Source organism: Pyrgilauda ruficollis, unplaced genomic scaffold (genome assembly GCF_017590135.1).
Source record: "Pyrgilauda ruficollis isolate IOZ18807 unplaced genomic scaffold, ASM1759013v1 scaffold32, whole genome shotgun sequence".
In the NCBI taxonomy this organism is placed as follows: domain Eukaryota; kingdom Metazoa; phylum Chordata; class Aves; order Passeriformes; family Passeridae; genus Pyrgilauda; species Pyrgilauda ruficollis.
In genome coordinates, this window is record NW_024524600.1 from 747,655 (window position 1) to 775,257 (window position 27,603).

The following is a 27,603-nucleotide window of genomic DNA, read 5'->3' on the forward strand; positions in this document are numbered from 1 at the left end:
AGGACAAAATTTGACACTACTCTGTAAATTATCTAGCATTGCAAAATGCTGCAAATCAACAAAAGCACTAAATTGAGACTAATGTTTCAAGTAGGATGCAAAGCACCCATTAAAACCAGCTGCAGATTTATCTCTTTCATACTGTGTATCAGAATACACAGAGGTTTTTGATGTTATTACCTTATTTTGAACATTGAAATCCAGCTCAGACATCGCCATGCACAGTTTATTACAAGGTCCCAAAAATGCCCTGCTTGAATGGAAGCAGACAGAATTTTTCCACCATCAGTAGTTAAAAAAAGAATTATTTTGAACTATAATGTGTGAATTGAGTGCATTATATGCTGGTGGTTTAGCACAGTTTGTTTTTTAAAGAATTTGCTACTAAAATGTTATAGAGAGTTTAATTGTAAATGCACAGAGGAGAAGCAGCACAGTAAGCCTGTGGCATTCTTCTGCATTTCAAGTTTTTGTAAATGATCTGATCAAGTAGTCTTGGAAATAAATGAGCGTGGATATAACTTTAAGATTTTCCCTGCCTCATTAATCTGTCCCTAAGTGACCCTCTCTCTGTTCAAGACCTCCCCCATTTCAGCTGATGCTGTACTCTTGCCTGAGCTTCCACAGAAATGCTGAATGCGGCAAACAAGCTTTTCAATCATGGCAAGACAGTCCCTGAAAACTGATGTATTTCAAAACACTTGAGGAATCTTTACATTAGTAGTGTTATAATGAAGCCCAGGGGTAGGGTTTAACACTGGAGCTGCAGACGTGACATCCAGCCTTAAGGAGCTGGCCGTTAAGGAACAACACCATTCTACCCCTGAGCAGTAATGGTAAAACACCCTGGTTATATGTAGTACCCTCTACACTGCTGCAGGATTAGATTTAAAAATTAGATTTAAAAAAATCCCACAGATCATAAATTGTTTCATTGGATGAAGAAACAAAGATATTAATTATCAGGAATAAGAATGTACCTTCTTGTGCTAGAAGTTGTACTTTGAAGAAGTAGCACCACCCTGCCCTGCTGAAAATGGGCATTACTTGAGTGTTAACCTGACACTATGCTGCCGTGCTGCTTTTCAGTGTGACATTTTCATAAACATCTCAGTGTGAACTCTTCAAAGACCTTGTCGCTTCTTAAATTACAGTGAAAATTAGGGGATTTGTATTTGGCTTGCTAATATAATATCCTAATGACATATTTGGCTATATGCATCCATACTTTAGAACTGGGAAATTGTTCTGCAATGCCAACAGGTTCTTATCAAGTTTTACTACTGTTTTATTATACTACTACTATTTTCTTTTATTTTAAATTAACATTTCTTTCCTTCTCCACAGCACCACCTCTAGGTGGCAAGTGCCTCCTCACTTGCCACCTCACTGTCCCAAAACCACTTCAAATTAAAACCAGAGTTGTCACTCAACATGTGGGAAAAATATTAAGTGTCTCAAAGTATTTGTATCAGTAAACCAGATGGTACTGTAAACCAAGATCCAAATTAAGCCTACAGAATTTAGTCACAGAGTTCATACAATCAACCCTGCACTGAAGAAAGAGGTGAGTATTTACACAGCTATTTACTGGAAGCAGAAAAAAGGTAAATGAAAGCCACATTTAACCTTCCTGAAGCTGTTCACCATTTGCCCTAACGGTCCTGCTTAGCAAGTGTCACCATCAAAGCAGATATTAGGAATGGTACTTGAAGTGCTGGAACCTGGGATTTCCAGCTGCCATGAGAATCCAGACAGGTTCAGATGATGAGCCATTAGATCAGAAAGTTCTGAGAAGGGACAAATGGCTTTTGTTTTGATTTCAGCACCACCACAGAGTTTCAGGCCCATTATTTTTTGGCAACAAGCAGTAACCTCTTCATCAGTTACACTAAATTACATTAATGTACTGCAATACTTAAAATGAAAAGAGCAGTAATACAAACCACAGTAATATACATATTTGGCTATCATTTTTACCACAGATAATATTCAGCCACTGTTGCCAGTGATTATTACAATTTTAAGAACTAGATCAGCACTAGGTATTCATACCAGCTCTAGGTATGAATAGAATATTCAGACTTTTCCGAATACTTAGACTTTTCCAGCATTATGCCTTTCAATACTGGATCTACTAATACCTCACTCTCCATATATGCCATTCTTCTACCTGGCACCTAGGAAGAACCTTCTAATTCTTCACTCAGGAACACAACTTAGCAGGAATTTAAAACCTTTTATGGGGTCTTGTATTTGCAAGGTTCCCAGACGAAGGAAGGAAATGATGAATCTGACTCCATGTTCTTAGAAGGCTAATTTATTATTTTATGATCTATATTATATTAAAGAATACTATACTAAACTATAGTAAAGAATACAGAAAGGATACAGACAGAAGGCTCAAAGATACTAATGAAGCTGATGACTCTCTCTCCAGAGTCTGACACACCTTGGCCCCAGTTGGCCAATAAGTCAAAACAACTCACAGCAGAAACCAATGAAACAACCACCTGTTGGATAAAAAACCTTCAACCACATTCCAAAGCAGAAAAACACAGGAGAAACAAATGAGATAATATAGTTTTCCTTTTTCCCTGAGGCTTCTCAGCTTCCCAGGAGAAGAATCCTGGGCAAGGGGATTTTTCCAGAAAATATGATGGTGACACAGGGGTTCAGTTAGGAAGCATAGATTAGAGACTCATTGATAGCCAGAAAATTTCACTGAGCTCATGACCCACTTCCTATCATCATTGTCATTAAGAACTCTCAGAGACAAATGCAACCAAGCTGTGGGTCGAGTGACTTGTCCTAACACCACAACTCTTCACCAGCTGTCACCTTTCCATCAGACCCTGAGACCTCCAAACCTCAGAAGGAAAGAACACCACCAGTGATCAGCATACTGCTGCTTCTGATAGATGTCAGCCTTTAACAGGCTGGGAGCACAAGTGCATTCCCATGGGTGTAATTGGATGCTCCTTGTGCACCCTATTTTTGATTAGCCAGGTGCTAGCAGAATTTTGAACACAACAGACATATGAGGGCATCCTCCATCACGTGAAGTTTTATGACGGGCACCGAAGAGACTGTCCTCAAATGCCTCCATATGCTAACACGGATGCACCCTCATCAAACAGCTGGCCTGCCAGTTTCAAAGAAAACACACACTAATGGTATTCTTGCTGCTGAGAACATCTTTGTTTCTGACACTTTGTTTCAACCATGAGGGAAATTGTGAGATTAAGGATTACTTTTCATAGCCATAAACCCTTTCAACGATGTTTCTGTGGTCTGATGCTTATTTAGGAGCAATCAAATCACTCTGGCAGCAGAAACAGCTGTTTATATTGACCATGAAAATTGTTGATCAAACTAAGCTTGGACATGTGAAAAACAAAGAATCACTTACCTGTGGAGTCTTGACTCAAAGTTTCTTGACTACTGCTGTTGTAAGAAGGCACTGGAGTGATTGAAAGTGATGCTGGACAGGACAATGGACATGAGAAGTCATTCTGTGTAGCAAAACTTTGACACCCAGGAACACAGACATCTTCAGGGGTAGTGAGACCGTGGGAAGGGTTCCCATACAGACACAGATTTTTCCAGCGAAGCAGTCCTATTGCAAGAGGGCCAACAGCTTCAGAACCTGACAACAAACACCTGGAGTTAAAACCTGTGTCCTTGTATTGTACAGCTTGTAATTTTGGACAAGGAAGCTATATCAAAGTAATACTAATTCCTGTTTTGATCATTAAGTTTGTCTGTCCCCTGGAAAAGAATGACTTTTTTTTTTATGGTCCACTATCAGTAATGTTCTTAAATGCTGGTGTAATGCTGAAAGAGTACTTTCACTATGTGTCCTCCTTGTACTTAACAAGAAACATTTCATGTGAAATAAACCTTCTAATTGCTATGTGAATTCACAGATTGTAGTGGTCTTGCTCATACCTAGATTTGTACAGGAACTCACTCATACATTACAATCTAAAGGTTTCTCAAGGAGAAGGAAAGCCACTGTTGAATTTTTAATTTTTTTTTTTTTTTAATCACCAGCTTGCTGTGATTTTTTTAACCCTGGTAAGGTTCAGACCTCAGTGGAAATCAAGAAGGGGGAAGCAGCCATCCCACTGTCACATGCACTTCTTTGTTCTTGTGCTACAGTCCTCGGGAATTCTCTTGTCCACCAATCAGTGGTTTAGGATTCCTTCCATCTATTTCAGATTTCCTTTTTGCACTTTCTGTAAGATTCATATTCCATCTTACTAAAAGCTCAACTGCATATGACATCATGACACAAAACCATAGGGCTTATTCTGACACTGTACCACAAGACTCTGGAGGAGAGACACCCTGAAGAGATTACTCTGCTGCACATGATATTACCTCTGCTGCTTCACCAGCATCCCATCCCAAAATACAAAGAAAAAAAATTGCCTATAACTGCAAAATAAGGGGACTTCTATATGTCTCTCCTACAACTCTCACGTTTGTGATACTTGCAAAATTTAGGAGCATCTGAATAAAAATGTCCCATCCACAAAACTGGACTCTCAACTGCAGACAAATCAAACCTGTGATGGTCACACAAGCACCCTCAGGCCATTATGGCAACACTCACAACAGGACTACAAGTCTGATGTATTCTTGGCTGCTGCATCAAGCCAGGACTGAAATGCAACACAGAAAGTCATGATCATGCAATGAATTCCTGAATTCATCTGCAGAAAACCAAGTAAGTAAGAGCAGAGCAGGCTTGAATGGAACTGGTGACTCAGAAGTGGCTCTTAAGTTCTGCAAGAGCAATATGAGAGTATCTAATGCAAGAGTCATTCCAGTTGCTCTAACCACATTCCTGTCACTGTAACTAACCACCAAACTAAACACCTGAAGAGCAGCAGTTGTCTAATGGTAGATCCCATAAAATGGAACAAAAGAACACAGATTTTCCATCAGTTGTCTCAGAAGAGGAGAGCTAGGAAATAATCCCCTTTAAATAAGTGTATGTGCCCTCAGAGCTATTTGAGTTTCCCACTAGACAGACAGGCTCATACATCAAGGACCTTCAAGTGAGTCCGCTCCAGAGAAAGAGCTCAGTGTCACTGCAATAAGTTCAGTGAACTGTAGTAAAATAATGCAGTAAAATAATGTTCAATACTAGACAGTACAGCAGTTGATATCACATTTAACAGAAAAGCTCCATCATCCTCCCTACTTTCATCTTTTTTTTTTTTAATACAAAATTTTGGCTCATGGTTTTTTTTAAACATAAATTGATGCATTTTCTAGGGAGTTAGCTGCCAATATATTGTTCTATATCTCTTGCAAACATTCAGCACATTTGAGACCATCAATTTTAGTGAACATGGATCTTTACCTGGCTAACTTAAAAGGACACAGGTTTTATTCAGTTTTTCTATTTGTAAGTGGAGGTTATTTTAATACATATACCCACAGACTAAAACTGTGGTCATCCCATAGTGCTTGACTGCTTTGTCATGAAGGCTCAGGAAAATGGGAGCATTAAAATATATCTGCGTACACAGGAGAGGAAATTTATGGCTGTTTTTAACTGTTCAGGTTTTAATGTTCAGATTTTTTAAATACCCTTGCAGTCACTCCTTTGTTCAGTATAATTTCCTATAAACATTGATTTTCACTTTTACCAATAGAGTCATTCCACAAACTCATTTGCAAGCACATGGAATTGATCATGTCTGAGGAAAATAAAACACAAACAACAACACAGATACATCACATCAAAGAGACTTTTAGTTGTCTTATTTATCTGTTCACCACTGCAAGACCATTTTGCCCATACTAAAACCATCAGCCTAATTTTCATTTTTATCTGTAAGAGAGCATATGCTACAGCTGTAAGCATATTACACACAGAATCTGATGCTGAAAAACTAAGCTAGACTATAAAAAGTTCATAAATAGAACAACTCGGCACTCTTGAGTGAATACAAGCTATCCAAGTTTTTGATTTTGTTTAATCTCATTAGTCACATTGGTTAGGAACAGCTTTCACTGTAACCTCTTCTAGTAGCCGCATTAAAATAAATGTCTAATTAAAGCAACACATATAGAACACACATATGTGTATATATCAATGATATATATGTGTACCTAGATATGAAAATGTATATAAACACGCACATACCTAAGAAAGCATGAAAGTGTATGTATGAGAAGTGAATGCAGTAGTTTTCAATTTTTTAATTGCAAAGCCATAACTGTTTCTTTTGCAGAAAATTTTAGATTTTAGTTTCAATTGGGTTTGTTTTTTGTGGTTTTTTTTTTTTTTTTTTGGAAGGGGGAGTAAAACTCCCTGAAAATTTTCAACTCAGAACAAAAAAAAAAGCCACTTGAAAAACTTGTCATAGTTAAAAGGCAAGTCTTTCAAGGTAAGTGCAACACCAGGGATAACTGCAAAATGCAAGGAATGTTGGCTAACCCTGCAGCAGTACAACAATGTCTTTAACTGCATTTTCCATGCACAGGCTGTTTCTGCCTGTTTTTTCAACTGACAGCATACCAGCAGCTGAACCAGAAGGATCCAAAAAAGAGGCTTTTGCTGTGGTTACATACCTTTTAAGTTGTACCAAAAATTTAAATCTTACAACAGCAAAGGAAAGCAGTATATAGCTCTCAAAAGAACTTCACAACATCAAGGCAGGGAAAGGGTTGTCTGAGATGTGCTGCAGGAGAATCTTTAGCAGCCTAGTAGAATCGAGGTTGGAAACAAAAGGACGACTATGAATCCACAATGTTCCAGCCACAAGCTTAATGCCATTCCCAGGTGTTTGGATGCGCTTCGAAGAGAAACAAACACATGCACCCTCTACCAGCAATATAGAAATTAAATTGTATACCTTGGAATAATTTTTCCAAGTGAAGAGGACTGAAAGGGCTTGATAGTCCCTCAGAGCATTGCAGAGGCAATGCCCTGAAGAGTAAACCTTAAAGCTTGAACATGGATACAAACCTGGCTACCCTAGTCCCCCAGGTTTTCCTGTCAGGCATCCACTTTTTATGCACTTGTTCCACTGTTAGACAGGTTTCCCTTTCTCTCTGCAGTTTTCTCTGAAGTGGTGGATTTGCATCTCTGAGTTTTCTCTCTGCTGGATTGCCCCCAGCCTTGTTCTCTCACAGACAACATCACATTCAAAAATTCCCCCCGAAAACCTAAACTTTTGTATATCCTCCTGAAGCAGTAATACTCAAAACCAATCCCCTAATGCTCTTCTTACCCCATAAATGCAGTAATGCTATACAGCAAGCACATAACTCAGTAAACTCCTGCTTCTGCCTTATAACATAACAAGCCAAAACTAAGAGAGATGCAAAAATAACATACCTTGCACGGTCCATGCGTTTGCCCTACCTGGGCTCCTCCAGGCTGAGTTTGTTGCAGAGCACCAGCAGACTGTTTGTTGTGGCCTGTGCACCTCCAGACCTCCCCTGTTTCCTGGGGTCCTGGAATCCCCCATCCTGCTAGGATGCTGCTTTCTGCTGCTGCCCAGCCAGTGCCTCTCACCTGTGCTCCTGCTGCCTCCTGAAGCCTGTATGGCACATGCTGGCCACATGTTAGAAGTGCAGGCTTGGGGTTTGGTTTTTTTTTCCTTTTCTTTTCCCCTCCCTCCTCTCCTCTCTTCTCCCACTTCTCCAGCTAATCCTGATCTTCACAATCAGACACACCTTTCCCCTCCTGCAGCTGATGTGGAGCAGGAGCTGCTGGTCTTTCACAACAGCTGCTCCATAGGGAAACAGTCTCCCTCAGGAAGGTGGGAACAGAAAAAGGCACAAACACATTTGCAAAAGCACACATATGTTTATTCACTTAACTCCTTTTTGCTGCTAAACCCTCCCTGAGCTGTGGTGGTAAAACCAGACACAGCCCTTGTATAGAGAAAAGAAGTTGCTGCAGGGTGGGCCAAATACATCTGCACAAAAGATTGGACATTAAAAGGAAGTGTTTCTATGGGGAGAAACAGACACACTATAACAAAACAAATCCAAGTCCGAGAGACTTCAGTGGCGAGTTTTACTGCTGTATTTCCACCTGAGATCCTCTCCCACCTCACCTGCTCCTGTCCAGAGCAGGAGGCAGAAAGCCCAGCAGATTACCTGGGCCTGAGGGTTACTGCAGGTCAGCAGCCAGCCAGCTCCTCTCCTTCACCGATGCCACGGGAGGCAGACTGTGGCCACCTGAGTCACACTCCCTGATACTTTCCTCCAAAAGCTTAAGCTCTGGGTGGCCAGCATGCAACTTGCTGGAAACTCCTAAAGCTCCAGGACCATCCCACTTAACCCCAATAACCGTAACCTGAAATGCCTCAACAAGCTAGGGAGGTAAAGCAGGACACCCCTTTTCTCCCAGGGTGAAACTCCCCCAGTTGTATTAGCTGCTCTTTTTAGCCCAGAAATCTGATTAAAAGCTCTGCAGTGCAGGGAAGGAGGGTAGAAGAGAGACAGGACCAATCCTGGCATCAGAGCTTGCCTTGCCACCTGCTGGGCTTTCTTATCTGGCCTGAAATACTGCATATGGCTACCTGCTCTGGAAAAGGTTCTCCAAATTCTCTGACCCTTCAAAGAGGTTAAAGGATTGAGACATCTCATTCCCAAATTTTGCTTCCTTTTTTGAAATAATCTGTTCTGAATAAACCACTTTAATTCATTTCTTTCCACTTAAAATACACATATTGGGAATAGATGACACATAACTAACATGGAAAAAAATTCACAGTAACAGACTAAGAGTACCAGTTCTCAAATAACCCCACCTCTCCAGACCATTAAGTCTATATCAGCATTTTCTAGTTTTGCATACTTCTGGTATGTTTATAGGTATATTTAGCCAAATGGGACAACACTAATTACTTTCAAGAAATTCTATTCCAGCTAAGCATATTTGACATTCACACACAGCATAAAACTGAGAGTGCATACGTGGGATTTTTTTCAAAGTTTAGGTTAAGCAGAAAAACAGCTTTTAGCTTTATATTATCTACGTGTGCCCCAATTCAAACTTTTCAGCTTAACCTCTCCTTGTCTAGGTTTCAAATACTGGTGCTAGCTGGTAGACTGGCTAACACAGAACCAGATACAAAGAGCATGTTATATTAACAAGGATTTGACATGACTTAATTATTTTACATCTTAGCAATCACTCTATCCTTTCCCCTTTGTAGAAAGGAAATTATCCTTTAGCTGCCTCTCCTTGGAGGAGATATGCTGCCAAGGATGAGCCAGATCTTCCATGGCTGTTATTATGTTAGTCATATCTGGATTTGACAAGAACTGGTATTTATATGAGCTTTTAGTAGAAAATAAAAACACACATACATGAAAGCAATATGTGCAATGTGTGCTCACGTTGCATCTGCTGACATGTGGGTCATTTCCTTTGGTTCATATTGAGACTACAGATACACATCCAAGGACAGAGATTTGCACTCAACCACAGGAAAGGGCACAGCAGACTGTGTCGTACAGCAGAAGGGCCCATTCTCACTGCCTAGCTTCACTTAGCTGCTTTAGGAGGGGAGCCTCCATAAGTTTCTCCCATAAATGAAGAGACAAGGATAAACTGAAAAAAATCTGTAGTAAGATCAAAAGTCTAGTCTGGGTATAGTCAAGAACTCTATAGTCCTTGATATGAGTCCTTTATTCTTATTTACCATTAAGTAATGATACAGCACAAGGAAACGAGCTACCTAATTTAGCTGGCTAAATTAGTTTCCTGAAATAAGAAGTGTAAACCATGACCCACTGTATCTGTTTTGTCATCCAGTCTTCTTCCATTTTTTTCTGGATTCAATAAGCACTTAATAGTTTATTCTGGGGAGGCAATTCCACAAGTGTGTTGTCTACTTCTGTGGCAAAGAGCAGTACCAGCCTCCATGATCACAGCTTGTCTTCCCCTACACAGGGCATGCATCAAGATCAGGACAGATTGCAATCATAGATGATGGAGACCATATTGGCTCTTTACAAGTCAAGGCAAAAACAATAAATTATTAAGGTCAAGGTGTTGCTTCCACCTGTCTCACTGCAGAGCAGTGGGTAAAACACCTGGCAGAGCCAGAACACACAAAGCACTAAAAGCCACAAGGGGTTTCCTTGTCTTTGTACCTAAAGATTTTGAGACTGCTTCCTGTGGAAGGAGAGAGTGTAAATAGCAGTTTTGGAAATATCTAAAAGAAAACAAGAAAGACTTTTGCTCTGCTTACACACACAGAAGAATCTATGTCACCAACAAAAGCCTTGATCTTCAGCTAATTGCCCCAGACTGCTTATCTGTCAGATAACTTCAATTTGATTGAGAGCCCTTGCTGTGACTTTTCATGTTAGTGCAATAAAATACACTGCTATGGAATCCCTACTTCATCAGTGGTGTGGTTGACAGGATGAATTTTTTTTTTTTTTTAGTCATCTGTTTAGCTACACAAGATGAGGTGCTAATCACTGCTTTAGACTTACCATGGCAGAGGGGCTGGGGAGAGTTGGAGCATTCTGCATGGGAAACAGGTTTAATTCACAACAATAATTTATATTTACACTAGGACTGCAACATCATTAAAAATCCCCATTGCAGAAAAAGCCCAGGAGAACAATGACTATAAACATCTTTACTGAAAAAGCTTGATGCAAGGCACTGAATACCAAACTCCAGCAGAGTGCGGAATCAAGATGAAGAGTTATTAGTTATTCCAGTAGTGCACTATAAAATTTTAAGTAATTATTAATTTAATATTTTAAAAATACATACTGGTGACATATATTGGCATTTTAATGAAAATCCAATCAGCTCAAGAAAAGACTGCCTTGCTGCATTCTACAACCTACACAGGAAGAAGTCTTTAAGCTTAACAGTTTCTCTTCCCATCAATAACTGTGACATTCCAGCTGAATAAAAGTTAAATAAATCCTAAAAGCTTTAATTTTTACTATGGAAGTGGAGAAAGATCAGAACTTCACAGCAGCATGAAGTTTACCCAGTCCTCTCCATTTAACCAAGTTTTCATACCTGACAAGGAGAATTCTGTTCAGAGAACAGCTTTGTTGCAAGTGCTGACAAATTGATAACACAGAGTTTGCTATAGACCTTGACAAAAAATAATTGAGAGCATCAATCATAATCTAGTTGGAAAACCTCACTGTGTATTAGATACAAGTTATGAATGTCTCTTTCTAACTCAAACATTCAGTCAACAGGGGTGAAGACTCAGGTGCAGAGTGCCAGCTGCCTGAAGTACATAGCCTAATGTCACCATTCACCAAACGAGTCCTGTCCCAAGAGCCTTGGCACTGTAGGTCTCACCTTTATCTGAAATTGTGCATGCTCAAAGACACAAAGGGGCTTTGAATTCCACAGCAGGGTTTCCTTGTACAAGATACAAGAGACAGAAGTACAAGTTAAGCCTTTAAAGAGAGATCTCTGCTCTGCAAGAAAAGCAGACTGAGTAAAGCCTTCCCATTGCGCAGAGTAGAACAAATCCTCTCCTCAGATCTGTAACTTTTACCAATTTCCTGTCTTGCACAGACTCCACACAGAACTCCACAGGCTTCAGAGTCTCTGTAGCCTCCAGAGGCTCAGAAGGCTGAGGTATGTCTGGCCCACTTTGCAGATGTTGAGGTTGGAATGCAGGGTAACCTTGCTCCTCTGAGAGAGGAACACGTTCTGAATTCGGTGGGCTCCATCAAGTGACACTCAGGTTTGTCAGAATAAAATGAACAATTTGATAGGTAGCAAATGGAGAAGCTTAGTTTGCATTGTCACTGGGTAATGTAGTCTTACTGAAATCTTCATAGAAATTTGAATGATTATTCTTTTCTGAACTCATTCCTGACTTCAGCACATAGTCACACAAAGACTCAATGTTTTTACTTCTGTTTCAAAACACATATTTCTGCCTGCTGTTTCATTGTTTAGCCCTTAATAACTGAGTCATAAGCAGTTTTCATTGTCAAAAAAATATCAAAGAATTGCTTTCTAGTCCTTGGAATAGGATTATGAGCAAAAGAACAGGTACAAAAATACCTGCTTTCAATTTAACAAACTTTCATATTCATCACTGAATTTCATGTGTTGAATTGAATGGCAAGCATAGGTTTTTACTGCATTTTATGAGGTTGCTTATAAAGATACATTTTTGCAACTTCTTGGGCTTGAGCTTAGTTTAAGGATCCCATTGGCCTGAGTACAGCTTGAGAATTCCTGCTGTATAGGAATAAAGCATGCAGACAGAGAGCCTGAGCCTTGTTTCCTTCCAAAGAGCCTCTCAAAATACCACTACATATCCAGCTCCTCTTAAAACACTGAACTCACTTTGCTTTGAAGGACATCATTCCATCTCATGCTTGTTTTATACTTTATGAACTGCAGAAACCTGTGAAGACTCAGGCAATGTAACAGCACATGCCCTCGTATTTTTATTAGACTATGCAGAATCAGATTTTATAGAGAGCAGTACTTGTTCAGCTAAAACCAAATGCTTTATTGTTACACTATCACTTCATTGTTTTTAAAGACACTGCAGTATTTTCCAAAACACACATTTCTAATTTGGTTTTTAAAAACGCCTTTGTGTTTTTCTGTGTGTCAAGGGAAAGGCAAACTAAGCCAAACACTACCATAATTCATTATCTACTAGAACATTTGGAGAATTTCCCAAGAAGAGAATTTGCAGAGAAGCAAAAAGCTGAGCTGAGAACAAGACTGAGCTCACCTGCAAACTTTGCTGCAGAGAGATCGTACTGAAGCATCCAGCACTCCAAAGGCAACATCCCTATCACCCAGCCCACTGGCAGTCACCTAGTCACCACGTTGATCTTAATCAAAATGTCTTTATTTTTGGGAGATAGATACAGCTTTTTAATCTTCCAAGTGTGACAATGCTGCCTGTCCCATTATGTGGTTGAGGTGGTTGTAGTGTGTGACTGGAGATCTGGGGGTGAAGAGGAAGAAGGCAAGGCCTGAACAATGCTGTTGTAGAAAAGTCAGCAAAGGTTTTTGAGACCATAGGTATGACTTCATGACTGCTTAAGAGAATTTCCTCATTGAGGAGACCTAAATTAAGCATATGTGCTTTTTTAAAGCTTTATAAAGCCCACTCAACCCAATCCTTAGAAAATCAATCACACAATGCCTTCTTGTGGAGTCACAGCAAGAGCAACACTCTCTCACAAATGACAGTTCTCCAGGCACACGTTTCCATGAGAATGTTCACAAGAAGTTTGTTGATCAAGTTGGTAGTGACTGGCTAAGAAGATAAATAATAAAAAACTGGCAAATAGTGAAGCATCATCTGTATGTTCTATGCAGATAGTCCTTCTTCATTGTTTTCTTCCCTTCACCTTTGGCATTATACTGGTAGGTTATAGCCCAAACACAGCTGAATAACTCAAACACTGTTTGAACCTAGCTGTATCTTCCACTAGTACAAGCACCTATTTTTGCTTGATTTGAACATGAGCACTTATGGCAGTGACATGGAGTAGAATAGCTAAATTGGAATGGACCTACGCCATTCATTTAGTCCAAAGATACTTACAGTGCGGTCCAGAACTTGTGGAACAGAGAGACTTTTGGTTTCATTCTACAGAACAACATACAAAATGATCAAATAATTTTGGAGGCAGATATTATAAGTTTAGGAAATGACAGAAATAAATTGGTCAGAGTTGCTTGTAGCTCCTGAACTCAGACCCCTTACATGCATTTAAGATGAGATGAGCCGTAAATTCCTGAAGATTGGTTCTGCATCCTTGGGAGAGGTAGATGAACATGTTGAAGGAATACATGAAAGCTGTATGATTTTCTCGTGCTTCAGGTAAAAGATTTCTCTCTCTATGAACAAGATTCATATGTCCTTTTTTCTTTCTACCTCCCTGCATGATATTGGGCAACTGAGATAAGCCCACTGTTTCACAAAGAGCTACTTTACATCTTGTTAGAAGCATTTTACTTCAGCCCATTATTCAAATTTGCAATGCTGCTAAGCACTCCCAAGATATAAAGCAAAATCATCTGAAATTTTAAAGTTATTGAGTCCAGTATCATCACACTATCACATTAACTACTTTGAAGCGCAAGTCAATTGACTCAACTGAATGGATACTTTAATCTCAGTGACTTTCAGCCCTGACTTTCCTCAAGTTTAAGGAGAAAAGCCTCAAGAAACCTTCAGGTGCTGGGAGATCCTGCAAATACCCATATGACAATGATTCACTGCCTTCAGGACAGGCTAGAAAACAAGGCAAGGGGTCACACACTGATGTGCAGAGAGAATCCCAATACTGAACAACTGCTTATGCAGGCAGAGCTGTCTCTTCTACAGGCTGAGTGAAACAGCATTCTGATGAAATCATCATTGATAATAATTGAAATCATAATTGATAATGGACATGTGTGTCAAAATGATAGAATCATAGGATGGTTTGGGTTAGAAGGCACCTTCAAGACCATCTAGCTCCAATGTCCTGTCACAGGCAGGGACACCTTCCATTAGACCAGGTAGCTCAAAGCTCCATCCAGCCTGGCCTTGAGTATTTCCACAGATGAGCCAACCACAACTTCTCTGAGTGACCCGTGCCTCACCACTGTCATAGTGAAGAATTCCTTCCTAAGATTCAATCTAAACCTACCTTCTTCCAGTTTAACATCACTACCCATTATCCTATCACTCACTGCATGCCCCCCATAAAAAGCCCCTCTTCAGCATTCCTGAAGGTCCTCTTTAGGTACTGAAAGACTGCAATGAGGTTTCCCCAGAGCCTCCTCTCCTCCAGGCTGAACAAGCTCTGAGCATGTCTTCATAGGAGAGGTGCTCAAGCCCTCTGATCATCTTCATGGCCTTTCTTTGGACTTGTTCCAGCAGGTCCACATCCTTCTTATGCTGAGGTCCCAGAACTGAGCACAGTGCTCTGAGTACTTTATGTATGCTAGTGAAACAGTTACACTTACCCATCTGAATTACAGCTTTCTCTAAACTCTTGTGAATGTTTGACTTCACAGACCTCATATGTTACTTTTACACACCAGTGTAAATGGACTGTGACTTAAGGACCTGAGTCTTGGGGAAACTCATGGGGTTTTGAGAAGGAAATCACAAAGAAACTTCTCAATATTTTTCATTAAACAATTAAGCCCATCCATAATCTAGCAGACATTCTTATGGTCATTGTCACGTACATCACCAAAAATGATTCTTCATGGATATATTTATAAATAATGTGACCTAGCAAAATATCCTACTACAGCTAAGAGTGTTTTAAAATCCAGACTATACAATTGTGTAGTCAGAAAAACCTCCCAAATCTAATGTATTATACAAGAGCTTAATTCCAGGGTTATAGATCCAGACAAAGATATTTAGTTTGATTTTTAAATGAACTCATTCTGCTGCTCTTTTCTTTGGATGCAGCAATAAATAACGTCATGGTACTTCAAGGGTCAGTGCTGCAATGTGTACACAATAAAAGCAATTTATTATAGTTTTGTTTCACAGGTGTCTATAGAGCAGTGTATTCAGCAAAAAGGAAAAAAAAAAGCTGTGAAGCAGCATATTGTTCATCAGGATGACACATCACGGTAATTATTTCTGTTCTTCTGGGAATATAGGTTCTGCTACAAGGCACTTTTTGTTACAGCAGCAGTGCTTCAGAAAAGTAAATAATAATGATACTTATATAAAAGTTCAGCAAATTAGAAGATTCTCAACCTGAATTTCAACAATTACTTTTATTTTAAAATGCAAGAGGTAAAGTATATGCTTTCACTGTAAAGATGCAGGTAACTGACTTTAACATGGTTCTTATGAGGTGCCCTGTCTGAGTATTTTGACAAACACTAATGTATTCCACTTTTCCCAAGTGAATATCCTAACGGGGGGTTTGAGGAAGCATGCAAGTTTGGCTTTGTTTAGTAGGAGCTCAGCTTTGCACAGTACTTTCTGACTCAGCACTAAAGGCCAATTTTACATCAAAGTTCTATGCTGCAATCTTACCTTCTAAAAACTCTTAGCACAACAAATCTGTCAATACTTTCTGCCTAGCTACATTTTTTGGAGAAATGGCCAGCTGCTCCCATCCTGTAAGGGTTTTCTTCCATCTGGAACAAAATACTTCACACAAAATGCCATAATAGCTTTGCTCCAGACACCTAGCCCTCCCCAAATAGAAAGCCATCCACTGCTGGCACTCCCACCAGCTGACACACCTGAAAGTTCATTTCTCAGTTAATGGGGATTGCTGGCTAGGTAGATCTGAACTGTGAGCAGATCTCACCCCTCAAATATTTTAATGTTTTATTTTTTATTAAAATGTCTGAAAGGTATAAGTGCTGAACTTATTTACATTGCAGACAATTTATTTTTCAAAACCTCTATTACAGAAGTGATCTTCAATCTTGGCTTTTAAAGAAAATTAAAAGGAGGTTTCCAAGAATGTACTTGCATGAAAGGGTCTTACAGCATTAAATGTCTCTTGCATTACTTATATCATGCCAAGTATGGATTTTGCTAGCTAAAGATTTTACTTGAATTAAAGAGAAAAGTTTTGCCCATGCATTTCTAGAGAAGTTAAGGGCTTTACATTGTCAGAGTAGTGTCTATAAAATTGACACCAGATGGCCCCATAGAACTCACTCACCTAACAAACAGATTTCAGTTTCCCTGTAGAGAAAAAGAAAAGGAGCTGCATAGTTTGATGTTTAAAGTTATTGGTGCTTCATGTTTTACAAGGAAAACTGCCCTGAAATTTACCCAATATAGATAGATATGATTAGGATATATAAAATAGGGTTAGGATACTTACCTGAGAAGATCTTGGAGAGCCTTTGCATTTTATTGGCCAGCTGTAACAGCATCTCTTAAAAAAACAAGCTGCAACTAACACCTATGCAGAGCTTGGTCCTGTAGGAACAAGGACGGTAGATGCCACTTGCACGTGCTTACTAGACGCAGCTGAAGTGGAAGGGTAAGTCTATGTGATTTGGCACCAGTGCCAGACTGCCAGGAACTGAAGACACTTTGGAACAGCTGACAAAGGCAGGCTTTAAAAGAGTTAAAAAAAAAATAGAATAGGGAAGGGGGAAAAAAAAAGTTAATTAGGTGGTTCCAGTGAGAACACCCAATTCTCCATCCAACAAAACTAATTAAATTTCTGTCATTAATGGTAACAGACACAGAGATAGATCTTTTGTTGACAAGATATAAGCAGGGAAAATATGGCACACAGGTTCTTTATATTTCAAGTAGAGCTGCAACTCTCTTATCTCTATACAACTTTCTGGTATATCTGAAACTACTTAGGCTCATTCCTAGATGAGCCTAGGAAAGGGTAGGATGCCCCTTCCACACAATTAGTCACACTGACAACAAGGACAGAGTAAAAATGTCTTGAACTCCAAACAATGCAATGGATTAGATACAGCTATTTATGCCAGAGAAGGAATCTACTATTTATGTGGTGGCAGAGGGAAAACATGAGCCTTCTGAAATGCATTCTCTTTCCCTCCCTGCAAAAAGATGTCAGGAGAAGAAACGTGTGCACATAAAAAGGTGCAGTGTATGTTTATTTTAAATAAGTACTTATACAGAGGACATCGATATCACATGGAGAATCCAGTCAGATTCTTGCTCCAAATTATCTTTCCCTCACAAAAGGTAATATAAACTGAAGATTAGACTTGCTATTTGGCAACAAACATTGTAAAAATAGTACATATTCCCATTAGGAGGTTTGTTACACCTTCTTGGCTCACCTCATGTTACATGACTATGCAGCTGGCAACTACAATTTCCACAGAAGTTGGATCACACTCAAATACACTCTTTTTATAATAAAACCAAACCAAGTCTACCCATATGTAACTTTAGATTAGCTGATTAAGGTTTCAACTGTAACAGTTTATGCATTTTTATTTCAATTTTGAACTTTAAAATTCAGTTTATTACATGACATCATATATCACAAAGATGAAGCCATTTGCTTCATTTTCTCTGTAGTTCACAAAGGTAGATGGTGAAGTTGCCTTACACTGAGATCCAAGAGCCTCAGTGTTTAAATTGACGCTAAGAACTTTGTAAATGGTTTAAAAGGTGCTGTGGGTTGAACCCATGCAGCAGCCAAGTGCCTGTGCAGCTGCTCACTCCCCTTATCTCTCCTCCACCCCCAGCAAGATAAGGAGAGAGGAGCAGCAAAAGCAAAACTCACTGGCTGGGATAAAGAGTTTAATGAATGAAGAAAAGATAGGAAAAGTAAACCATGAAGTGGTGCAAAGGCAATCCTTCACTACTCCCACAGACAGACTGATGCCCAGCCAGCTGGCAAAAAACCACCTAGAAGCCACACAACCTGCATGCCCTTCTTTCTCTACCTCTTCCTTCTTTTTATTGTTGAGGTGGTGTTTTATGATACGGAATAGCCCTTTGGCCAGGTCAAGTTGGCCAGTTCCCAGCCATGTCACTCCCAATCTCCTGCCTACTCACTGTGTGGGCAGAGCAGGAACAAGAAAGACTTGACCCTGGAAGGGTTGTTCAGCAACAGCTCAAACAACAGCATGTTATCAACATGGGTTTAGGTTTTAAATCTAAGACACAGCCCCATATGGGATGCCATGAAGAAAGTTAACTGCATCTCTTCCAGACCCATTACAGAAAGAAAACCCCAAGAAGTCAGCTATTAATCTGCATGAGATATATCACATGTAACTCACCATTTGGAAGCCGAAAAATAAAAAGCAAGTAATCTACTGTAAAATGCTTTCAGCATATGAAATCATGTGCCAGATTAATCAAACCTGACAGGAAGCCACTATAGTCAATACTCTGCCTAACACCATAGCAGTGGCTTTGACCAGAGTGCATATAAAACAAGCAAGCCCAAGGCCTTCCCCAAACATACAGCTTTGTATGGAATCCTGTGGGACCCACATTATCAAAAATGATTTGTTTTCCTCCTACAGTTTGGATACTGGCATCTACTGCTGACTCCCAGCAGGTTATGAGCAGTATTGTACAGTAGATATGCATAAATAGAATCATAAATTAAATAAAATAAGCTAACAAGGTGCTCAGAAAAGCAGCTCTATGACCCTGCCACATCGCGTGAGAACTCAGTTTACAATGTTTGGTTACTCTAGTTCCAGAAAAACAAAAAACAGCAATGCTAAAATAAAACTCCTTAACAACAGAAACTACATATTCCATGGAACACTTCTCCTTTTAAAAAGACTTCCCTGTTCCACCATCCAGGAGCCTTTATGGCAGTGACATCCACTCCTGCCCATTAATAGACTGGGAATGGAGGGCAGAAGTGATGGTCTGTGGAAACCATCAGTGTGTCTTCAAAGACCTACAGAGCTCCTCAGAGTCTGGAGGGACAACTGTTCATTAACCCCAAAATAATCCAAACAGCACTACTACCAAAACCAGTAGTTTTTAATCTACCATGAAGCTCACTTCTCAAGGGTAAAGGTGTTGAGCACCACAGATGTTTAATCCACTGAAAGACTTCAGGAGCTGGGTATAAACAGTGCATAGCTTTCTGGCACTTCAGGATGTTTAAAGGCAAATGCAGACTATATTCCTCTTTGGGAAACTACTTCTCACCTCCAGAGAGTGATAGAGCAGCACCAGGAAAGAGGTCTCCCTAAATAAAACAAAAAGGCCACTGCAGACTAGAGTGCCAACAAAAATTAACCCCTAGCACTGAGAAAAGTATTTAGCAATTCAGTCTTACATGCAAAGGCCACTCCTGCAGAGCAGTAAAGCTCTGCTAGAACAGGTCGGTGCTTGCAGGTCAGTGTTGCTGCAGCAGGAGCTGTTTTGGGGCTCCAACCCAGGAGCAGGAGCTGGTGTGGGACTGCAGCCCAGGCGAAAGTGTCTTCCCTAGAACTCAGAAGCATCTCTCCATATAGCAAGAGTGTTCTAGGAAAGCTAGTCAGATTTGAACATGAACTAAGCAAGGTTTTCTGCAATGGGTTTTAAAGGTAGTATTGCTCACTGGAGAGTTCTGCCCTGAATTTGAGAAGCTAAGGCACAAAGAAAGTGAGCAATTAAGGCCATTATTATTGGTGTTCAATTTAAAACAAACCAAGCTCCATTTCCAAGTGAGCTGAATCCACTTTAAGGCATTTGGGGGGGCACAATGAACACTGATAACAGCATCTGTCAAATATAAACAGGACTAGAAAATTCTTCTCTTCCCAAAACATGTGACCCAGATTTGGGTTTTGGGATACCAGTGAACAAAACCCAGTTTTGTTTGAGGTATTAGAAATTTTACAGCTTGTACACAGCTCTGTCGCTGGCCACACACCTCAATGCAGATGTGCCAGAACCACCAGAGTTCTGCTGCAAAAGCATCGGCCTTAATTCCCCTTTCCTCTCCCACACATTTTTGCAGCAGATCAAGGATATTTGCCATTCCACAGCGCCACACAGCAAGTAAGCTCACTTCTAAACGTATCCAAATAGAAGTTTCTAAACCGCAAAATAAACACAGTTCTTACAGTAAGTTAGGCAGCAAAAGGCAGGTTATACTTAATATTTCATATTAAATGTAGTGTTATTAACTTTTTTCCTTGTCCTCAGTGTAGCAGTTACAAGAGGCCCTTTTAAACAGAGACTTCCACAGAAAGTAACAAATTAGTTTACTTTCTGGGCTTTTTAGTCCCTGTCATAACAAAATAGTGATCATCTTGCCTGCTCTTCGTAAGAGGAACTTTTGATGCACCAGGTGTTCCTTTGTTATATGCCTGCTCCTTTGGGAGTGGCTTCTTGGCTGCTGGGGCCAAGCTTTTGTTTGTTTGCAAGTTTTTGGTTGAATGTTGACCCTTTGTGGAAGGCTGTGCTGGCTTTTTGGTCACTGCTGCTTTGGCTGAAGTTTGAGGGAGCCGTACAACAGACAAAGGTGTGCGTTCAGCAGGTTTGGATAAAGAGGGTCCAACCTGAGGGGGATTACTGGCATTTGGCTGCTTGCTGCCAGCTGATGACACATTTTTGCTTGTAGTTAACAATGGAGGTGGCGAATTTGATGCTTTGCTAAAGGCAAGGGAAGGTGCAGAAGCGGAAAGTTTTAGCTCGGAAGCAGTTTTTAAGTTCCTTGCTAGGTGAGAAGTTGTTTGTGGGGCTTTCTGAGGATGCCGAGACCCAGCACCTGACATCTGAGTATCATTTTCAGGAGGCTTTGCAAGGAGTTGCTGAGAATGTGCAAACTTGGCAACAGCGTGCAGATTTGTAACCGGCAGCCGAGCAGCCCTGGGAGCAGCTGAATTTGCCTTGGTTTTAGTGGCAGATACAGGGACACACTTCTGTTTTGAAGTGGCTGTTGCAGCTGTCCCAGACAAGAGAGATGGCTCTTTTTTAGAGGGTGAGAGGGCACGATGAGGTGCTGGTGCTAGGGAGCCCTGAGGCAGGGCAAATTTCACCTTGGTAGCATCGGGGGACCGAATACGTTTGCGCAACGTTTCAGAGGGAACAGGAGCTGCTCTTGCTCCTGCACGTGAAGAACTTTTGCTTCCAGGCTGTGAAGGAGCAGAAGCTGGTGAGTTGCATGCAGGAGACTCCAGTTTCTTTGAGGTGCCAGCTAGTGGTTTGAAAGGCGACTGCACAGCTGCTGCTGAGGACCCTTGTAATTTGGACCTGACTGTTGATGACTTGGCAGTGGAAGATGGGGTCACTGGCACTCTTGGTGATGCCAGGGCAGGGGACTGAGGACGTTTAGCTAAAGCCTTCTTGGCACTGGCCCCAAGACCTAAAACAGGAGCAGGAGGTTTTGATGGCTGCTTTTCAAACATATTGACAGCTGACATTGGATTCATAAGAGGCAGCTCCTGATTTCTAGCTGACAAGCTGGGGACGCTGTCACTGGTGACCCCTTTCTGAAATGCCAGGATTTTTTGTTCCAGAGTTGCAAACTGAAGCACTCGGCATGGATCATATTTGAGCAGAAAACCTTGAAGAGTGTCCCAGCCTCCACCAACACGTACCATCACATGCTTGCCATGTAGCATCTGAGAATGGGGAAGAGGGGGTGGGAGCAGAAGAACAAGAGAAATTTTTTTTTTTTCTTCATCTTACTACCACCTATTGAAATAGACTAAAAATAGCACTTCCTTTCTTACAGAGAAACATTTTAAAACAGAAATTATGTGATAAACAAGGTTTTTGCTTCTCAATTATTTTATTAGATAGCTTCTCCTGCACAGATAGTAATTCTATGTCAGGAAATAATGGAAACATCTTTACAAAAGACATTTTAACCATTCCGGAAGAATCTTTGTTTAGTATACAGTTTTGGGCATGGGCTTAATTTAAATTATGTCCTGGCAACACAAACTCTTATGATTGCTGACGAGAGTACTCAATAACCCTATAAAGTATAAACCCCAAGAATCTAGGTTTTAAACAAGCAACATTCTCAGGATATTCTATGGCATTATCCTTATTTATGTTGCAAGTCATTACTGAAATTTTAGAGGCACCACAGAGAAATATTATCTTAGTTTAGTGTGGTTGTAAAATCAATGTTTGTGGGTCAAAGATCTAAAGAATCAAGTAATTACACCTATTTAGAATAAGGGATTGAATGTCAAGTTGTCCCAACCTAAACAATTCTGTAATTCTAAAATACTCCATAAAAATGAGGTATTTCATGTAAAAGCACTTCTCTCTCCAAAATAAATATAAATCAGAGTTCTAAAAAACTACTTACTCGTATGAAGAGTATTTTATCTCCCAGCCTATAACGTCCCTCTGACAAGTATTCAATCGAAAATCGATGGGAACAACTGCAGGGAGGATCTTCTGCTATATGTTTTACCTAGTTATTAAATTGAAAGCATTTGTTAGTATTTCGACAGAAGCACAAGTTTAACCATCTATTGAGTTAATCTTCTATTAAGATGGAAGACACAAGAAGGAAACAACTGAGAAAAGGGGAAAGGGAGTCCCCAAATAAATGCTGGCTAGAGAAGATCTGCCTCTGAGAGCCACTTAGAAATGTAACAAATTGGAAGGGTGAGACTGTTGCCAAGAAGGAGAAATAGTGAGTTTTCAGAGAAAGTAAGGATCTGGTGGCTGACATTCCCAAAGAAACAGAATTTTTACATCACAACACAGAGGAAATTTAAAACAAGTGGATTTTTAAGCAGAATAGGAAAATTGTTCATCATTTCCTCTGGACCAATTCACAAGCTGTACAAATAATTTCCTTTTCTGCATACATATTCATTTTCCAATTGATACAGCTACAGAGGTTTGACTTAAATTCTTCTTTCAAAAGACTTTCATCAAAGCCTACTTTAACATCTGATTAAGTTTCAGAAAGATCAAATTGAAGACAAACATTCATTGCAGTCATAGAATATCGACACCAGAAAAACTGAATAAGAGCATTTCTTGTACTCAAAGAAGAAAGGAAAAGGAAGATGGGAAAGGAAATCAATGTAGGTTATATGCACTCCAAAACATATAGAACAGCATTTTATTTACATTTTCAAAACAAATTGATAAAAAGAGGTGCATACCCTTCTGTTTGAGAAGGCTGACACATATTAGATGAAAATCAGCCTGTCCTTACTGAGACAGATCATACAAGTTCAAAACTAAGAGTTTAAATTAAAGCCCATATCACAGTAAGCAAGTAGCACTTACTGCCTCGTGTAGTTCCCCATGGTGACAACAGGACTTTGGTGTGCTAAGAGGTGATGGTGGTCCAGAGGTCATCAGCAGGGTTTCTTCCAGCTCAATTTCCTTCTCTAGTTTTACAAGTACAGGAGGTTCAACTCCATACCTCAAATACCAAAGCAGAGTGTTTAATTACTTATTTACTAAAGAAAACAAAAAAAAAAAAACAAAAACCTGATGATAACAAACTTGCAAAATTATAAGTGGCTTTACAGACAAGGACATCTGAATCAATCAGAGGAGTAGCTGCCTGGATAATCCAAAAAGAAGGAACACTCCTGAGTTACTAGCAGACTCCCTTCCTAAGGTAGCCTTGGTGTCACCAGAGGATGTAGCAAAAATACTGCCAAAACTACACAGTTGAGGTCACATCCAATTTAGACAGACTATCTTAAAGGTTCCAGCTCTGCACTAGAAATAAGTTACGTCTACATTGAGATAATAGAGATACTTTCCAAAAAGCTGAAAAATTTAAACCCTTAAAATCATATTTAATGCTCAGCGAGTTCTTCCAAGAGGTACACATTATCTATAAGATGAATGTATAACTTAAACACACAGCTATAGAAACCAGCATGGAACAGCTTCTCTCCAAGGAAAGAGTCTGATAAATATTTGAAAAAACATTCATATTGTATGACGATCCTAGAAAATAGATTCATAACTTTTTGCACAGAATTAACATCCACTGCATTGCACTTGATAGCTGCAAATAATGTCCTAACTTTGTTTTAGCTTTTACTTAGTAGGATGTGTCCATCAATTTCTTGTTGGGAGCATGTGTGGATCACATACCCGGATACAATGCGCCCAATTTCCAGCAAACAAAGATACACTTGTCTTGGATCCTTGTGCAACACTAAAAGGGATGAGAATAAAGAGGAGTTACAGTTCATATTTATTGCAGGAGGCCTATGCAATTAGGTACAGCCAAGAGAAGGGAAGATGAGGTATCCATGACTATAAATTTCCCATCATCCTACCCAGAAGCAAGGTACATTATCATTGATAAAGCACTACATGCTTTACAACTCTAATTTTCTATTCCATAAAATCTTTAAACCCATCCTGGCACTCCTGAAACCACTCTTCCTCCTAAGAGAAATATATTTTATAATCTTCTTTCTTGATGAGAACAGGAAAGAGAGAGACATAAACGCTTCCCATTCCCTACTCCCAAATGCAATATCACAGTCTTAAAGATGAAGAGCACTTAACAATGACAAAAAGGAAAATGCACCCATCTGTTCATGCTCATGCCTACAGACACAGCTAGGTACAGGTACTCTGGAGGTTACCATCCATAAGAGGATACCCTGCAAGAGCCCTAGCTGACACATGGATGGCTACACATCCAGTCAGCCTGAGTGGTTCCTTGGCTGGGAAAGAACAATCTGGGTGACTGTTACCAGTTCAATAAGCAACAGATCTTTTCTTATCACTACTTCAAAAGTTCCAGGTGAAATCCAACATCTTTCTGATATTCAACTTGATATTTGAAATGCCTTTGCTTGAAATGCGTTTCCTAAAGTAGAATCCAAGTATGAAGTCAGATTTTCTTGTTTACATCATCTCCTCCATTTTCTAAGCCTGCTTTTTAAAAGACCCAATTAGGAAGGGTAAATCTAGAATAGAAAGTTGACACAACCATAATCTAAAAGCTACTTTTAGAGGCCGATTCATCTCTTTTTTTAGTGTATAAATATGCATGTGCATGCGTGTGTATTTGCCAGCTGTAACAAAAGTGTTTTAATTTGCTTGAGTACAAAAGGAAAAAATCCAACTGTGTCTCTAGCAAAGATCAAGACATTTGTTTCGGCTAGATGTCAAAGGGCACCCCACGATGCCTACTCTTCCTTTCTGCTGTCTCAGGAACCTCTTGATTTATTTCCTTCTCAGTCATCTACACTTTTCAGGAGGTGCTGCTATAGGTCCCTGATGGGAAAAAGACAATTGTCAACTTATCCTTCCCCTGTTTCATTCACGAAGAGTGGCTTGAAAGTCTGATGAAAAACATCAGTGGAAAGAATGTTTCATCTTGGAGGCTGCAAGTCTGCTCATTTCAACTGCCAAAAAGGCTCACAGAAGATTTTTATGCCACAAAGCAAGCTTGTGTCAAGAGTTAGACTTCAAAACACTTTCTTTGCAATGAGTGAAAGCCACAGCACTAGGAAATCATGTCTGCTTATCTCAGGGAAGCTAAACAGGTTCTAGTTACCTGTCCACTTACAGGAACTAACATGTTTAAGCAATACAATTCATACAAGAAAGTAAAAAAAAAAAAAAATTAAAATATTCTTGTAACTCAGTTCTACTCTGTATTTCCTGGCACTGAAAAAAGATACACTCACTAGTTAATCAAAATGAGACATGCAAATGACGGAGTTTTCTCAACTGTTTTAAAAGATGACTTACCCAGTAGAGATGCATGGGCAGTCCAGCCAGTATAAATAGCATTTCATTAGCATTAATGCTAATTAATAGCATTAATGTAACAAAGACTTCAAAATGCAGTAAATATTATGACAATTTCATATGATTACCGAAAACAAAGCTATTTCTCAGTTTTTTGCTAGACTGCTGACAGGCAGATATTTTGCTTACTCAAAAAAAAAAAAAAAGCCAAACAACAAAAAACAGAATGTGGCTTGCTATAGAAAGTTTTGTATTAATTAATTTTTACTGACATAATAGCTGGTAGAAGAGCATTTCCTTATTTATTATGTGGTGAAAGTACAATCCTCTTAACTAGCAGTTAAAAAAATTTTATTGCATCGCACCAGTCTAGAAGATGCTATACAGCACCAGCTGTGCACTGGGGCAGGCACACTCACAGTTGGTAATATTTATTTTTATAACTATCTTACTAAATGGGAAAATACAAATGGTTTAGAGTAATGTTGTGTCCTGAAGTAAATGTTAATTACCAACAGGCTGTTGCCACTTCAGACACAATGCCCTGATGTCGTTACCAAATTTAACCATCTTGAATGTATTATTCTGAGGGATTTTTGCAAGAAGAAGGAGCTGTAGTACCAAATAAAGGATCTTATTGTGAGTTGACTCCATGGCCCTGTGGTCTTCCCACACACAGAAAGTGAAACCACACTTTTCTCCTGTTTCTCAGTGGTTCTTTTCACTGAAGAAAAACACGGTATTTTGTTGCACAGCTCTCAATCCCCACTTCATCCCACACTGTAACTTTCAGAAGTTTGGAAAAGCATCATACAAGTTATATTAGTCATTGAACTGATTTTTGAACAAGGCTATTACTTGGACACTGCCTTAAAATAAATAAAAGCTTGCACTACACATGCAGAGTCAAGAGAAAAAGTTCAAAAGTCTATAACAAAGCATCTCCCTGACCAGGTAGTGATTCACACAGACATCAAAGCAAATCTTAGAAAAAAAGAGAGAGCTACCTAAGCCTTCAGATTCAAAGAGGTATGTCTCATCAACTCCAATGGCTCTACACCAGTTAAGAAAGTTGGCTGTATTATCTCTGGCAAAAAAAGATCCTGATGGAGCATCCTTCTTACATGGAACTTTTCTCATAGGAAAATTCTGGCAAGGGAAGAAAACAAAAAGTACATTGTACACATCAACATTGCCAACAGATTTCAAAGCATATTTGCAAAGGAAAATACACCCTAAATTCAGAGTACAGAAACAGTTGTAACTGTTTGTGTAATTTTGTGTTCACCTCACTATGTATTCCATGAAAAAAGCTACACTAATACAGAAGGCATTCTACTTTATCATTGTGAATAGTCACTGAGTGAACAGTCCTTTGTACTCCAAAGTAACAGAGACTTGCTTGAGATGCACATTTCAACTAAGCACTGCCTCTCAATGGAAACACTGAAGCCCATCTGCAGGTTTGGATCTTTCATGGCTGACC

The 27,603-nt window shown here is 39.6% G+C and overlaps 1 protein-coding gene across 1 annotated transcript; it reads right to left on the bottom strand.

Moving 5' to 3' along the window:
* Positions 1 to 20,665: 20,665 nt before the first annotated feature.
* GAS2L3 (growth arrest specific 2 like 3) lies at positions 20,666 to 27,266 on the bottom strand. Its single transcript, XM_041474413.1, has 5 exons — positions 27,125 to 27,266; positions 24,498 to 24,561; positions 23,670 to 23,808; positions 22,729 to 22,836; positions 20,666 to 22,027 (listed from the first exon to the last, which is right to left on the bottom strand). The coding sequence occupies exons 1-5, from the start codon at positions 27,255 to 27,257 to the stop codon at positions 20,666 to 20,668; spliced, it is 1,806 nt and encodes a 601-aa protein (XP_041330347.1). The 5' UTR covers positions 27,258 to 27,266.
* Between the last annotated feature and the right edge of the window lie 337 nt (positions 27,267 to 27,603).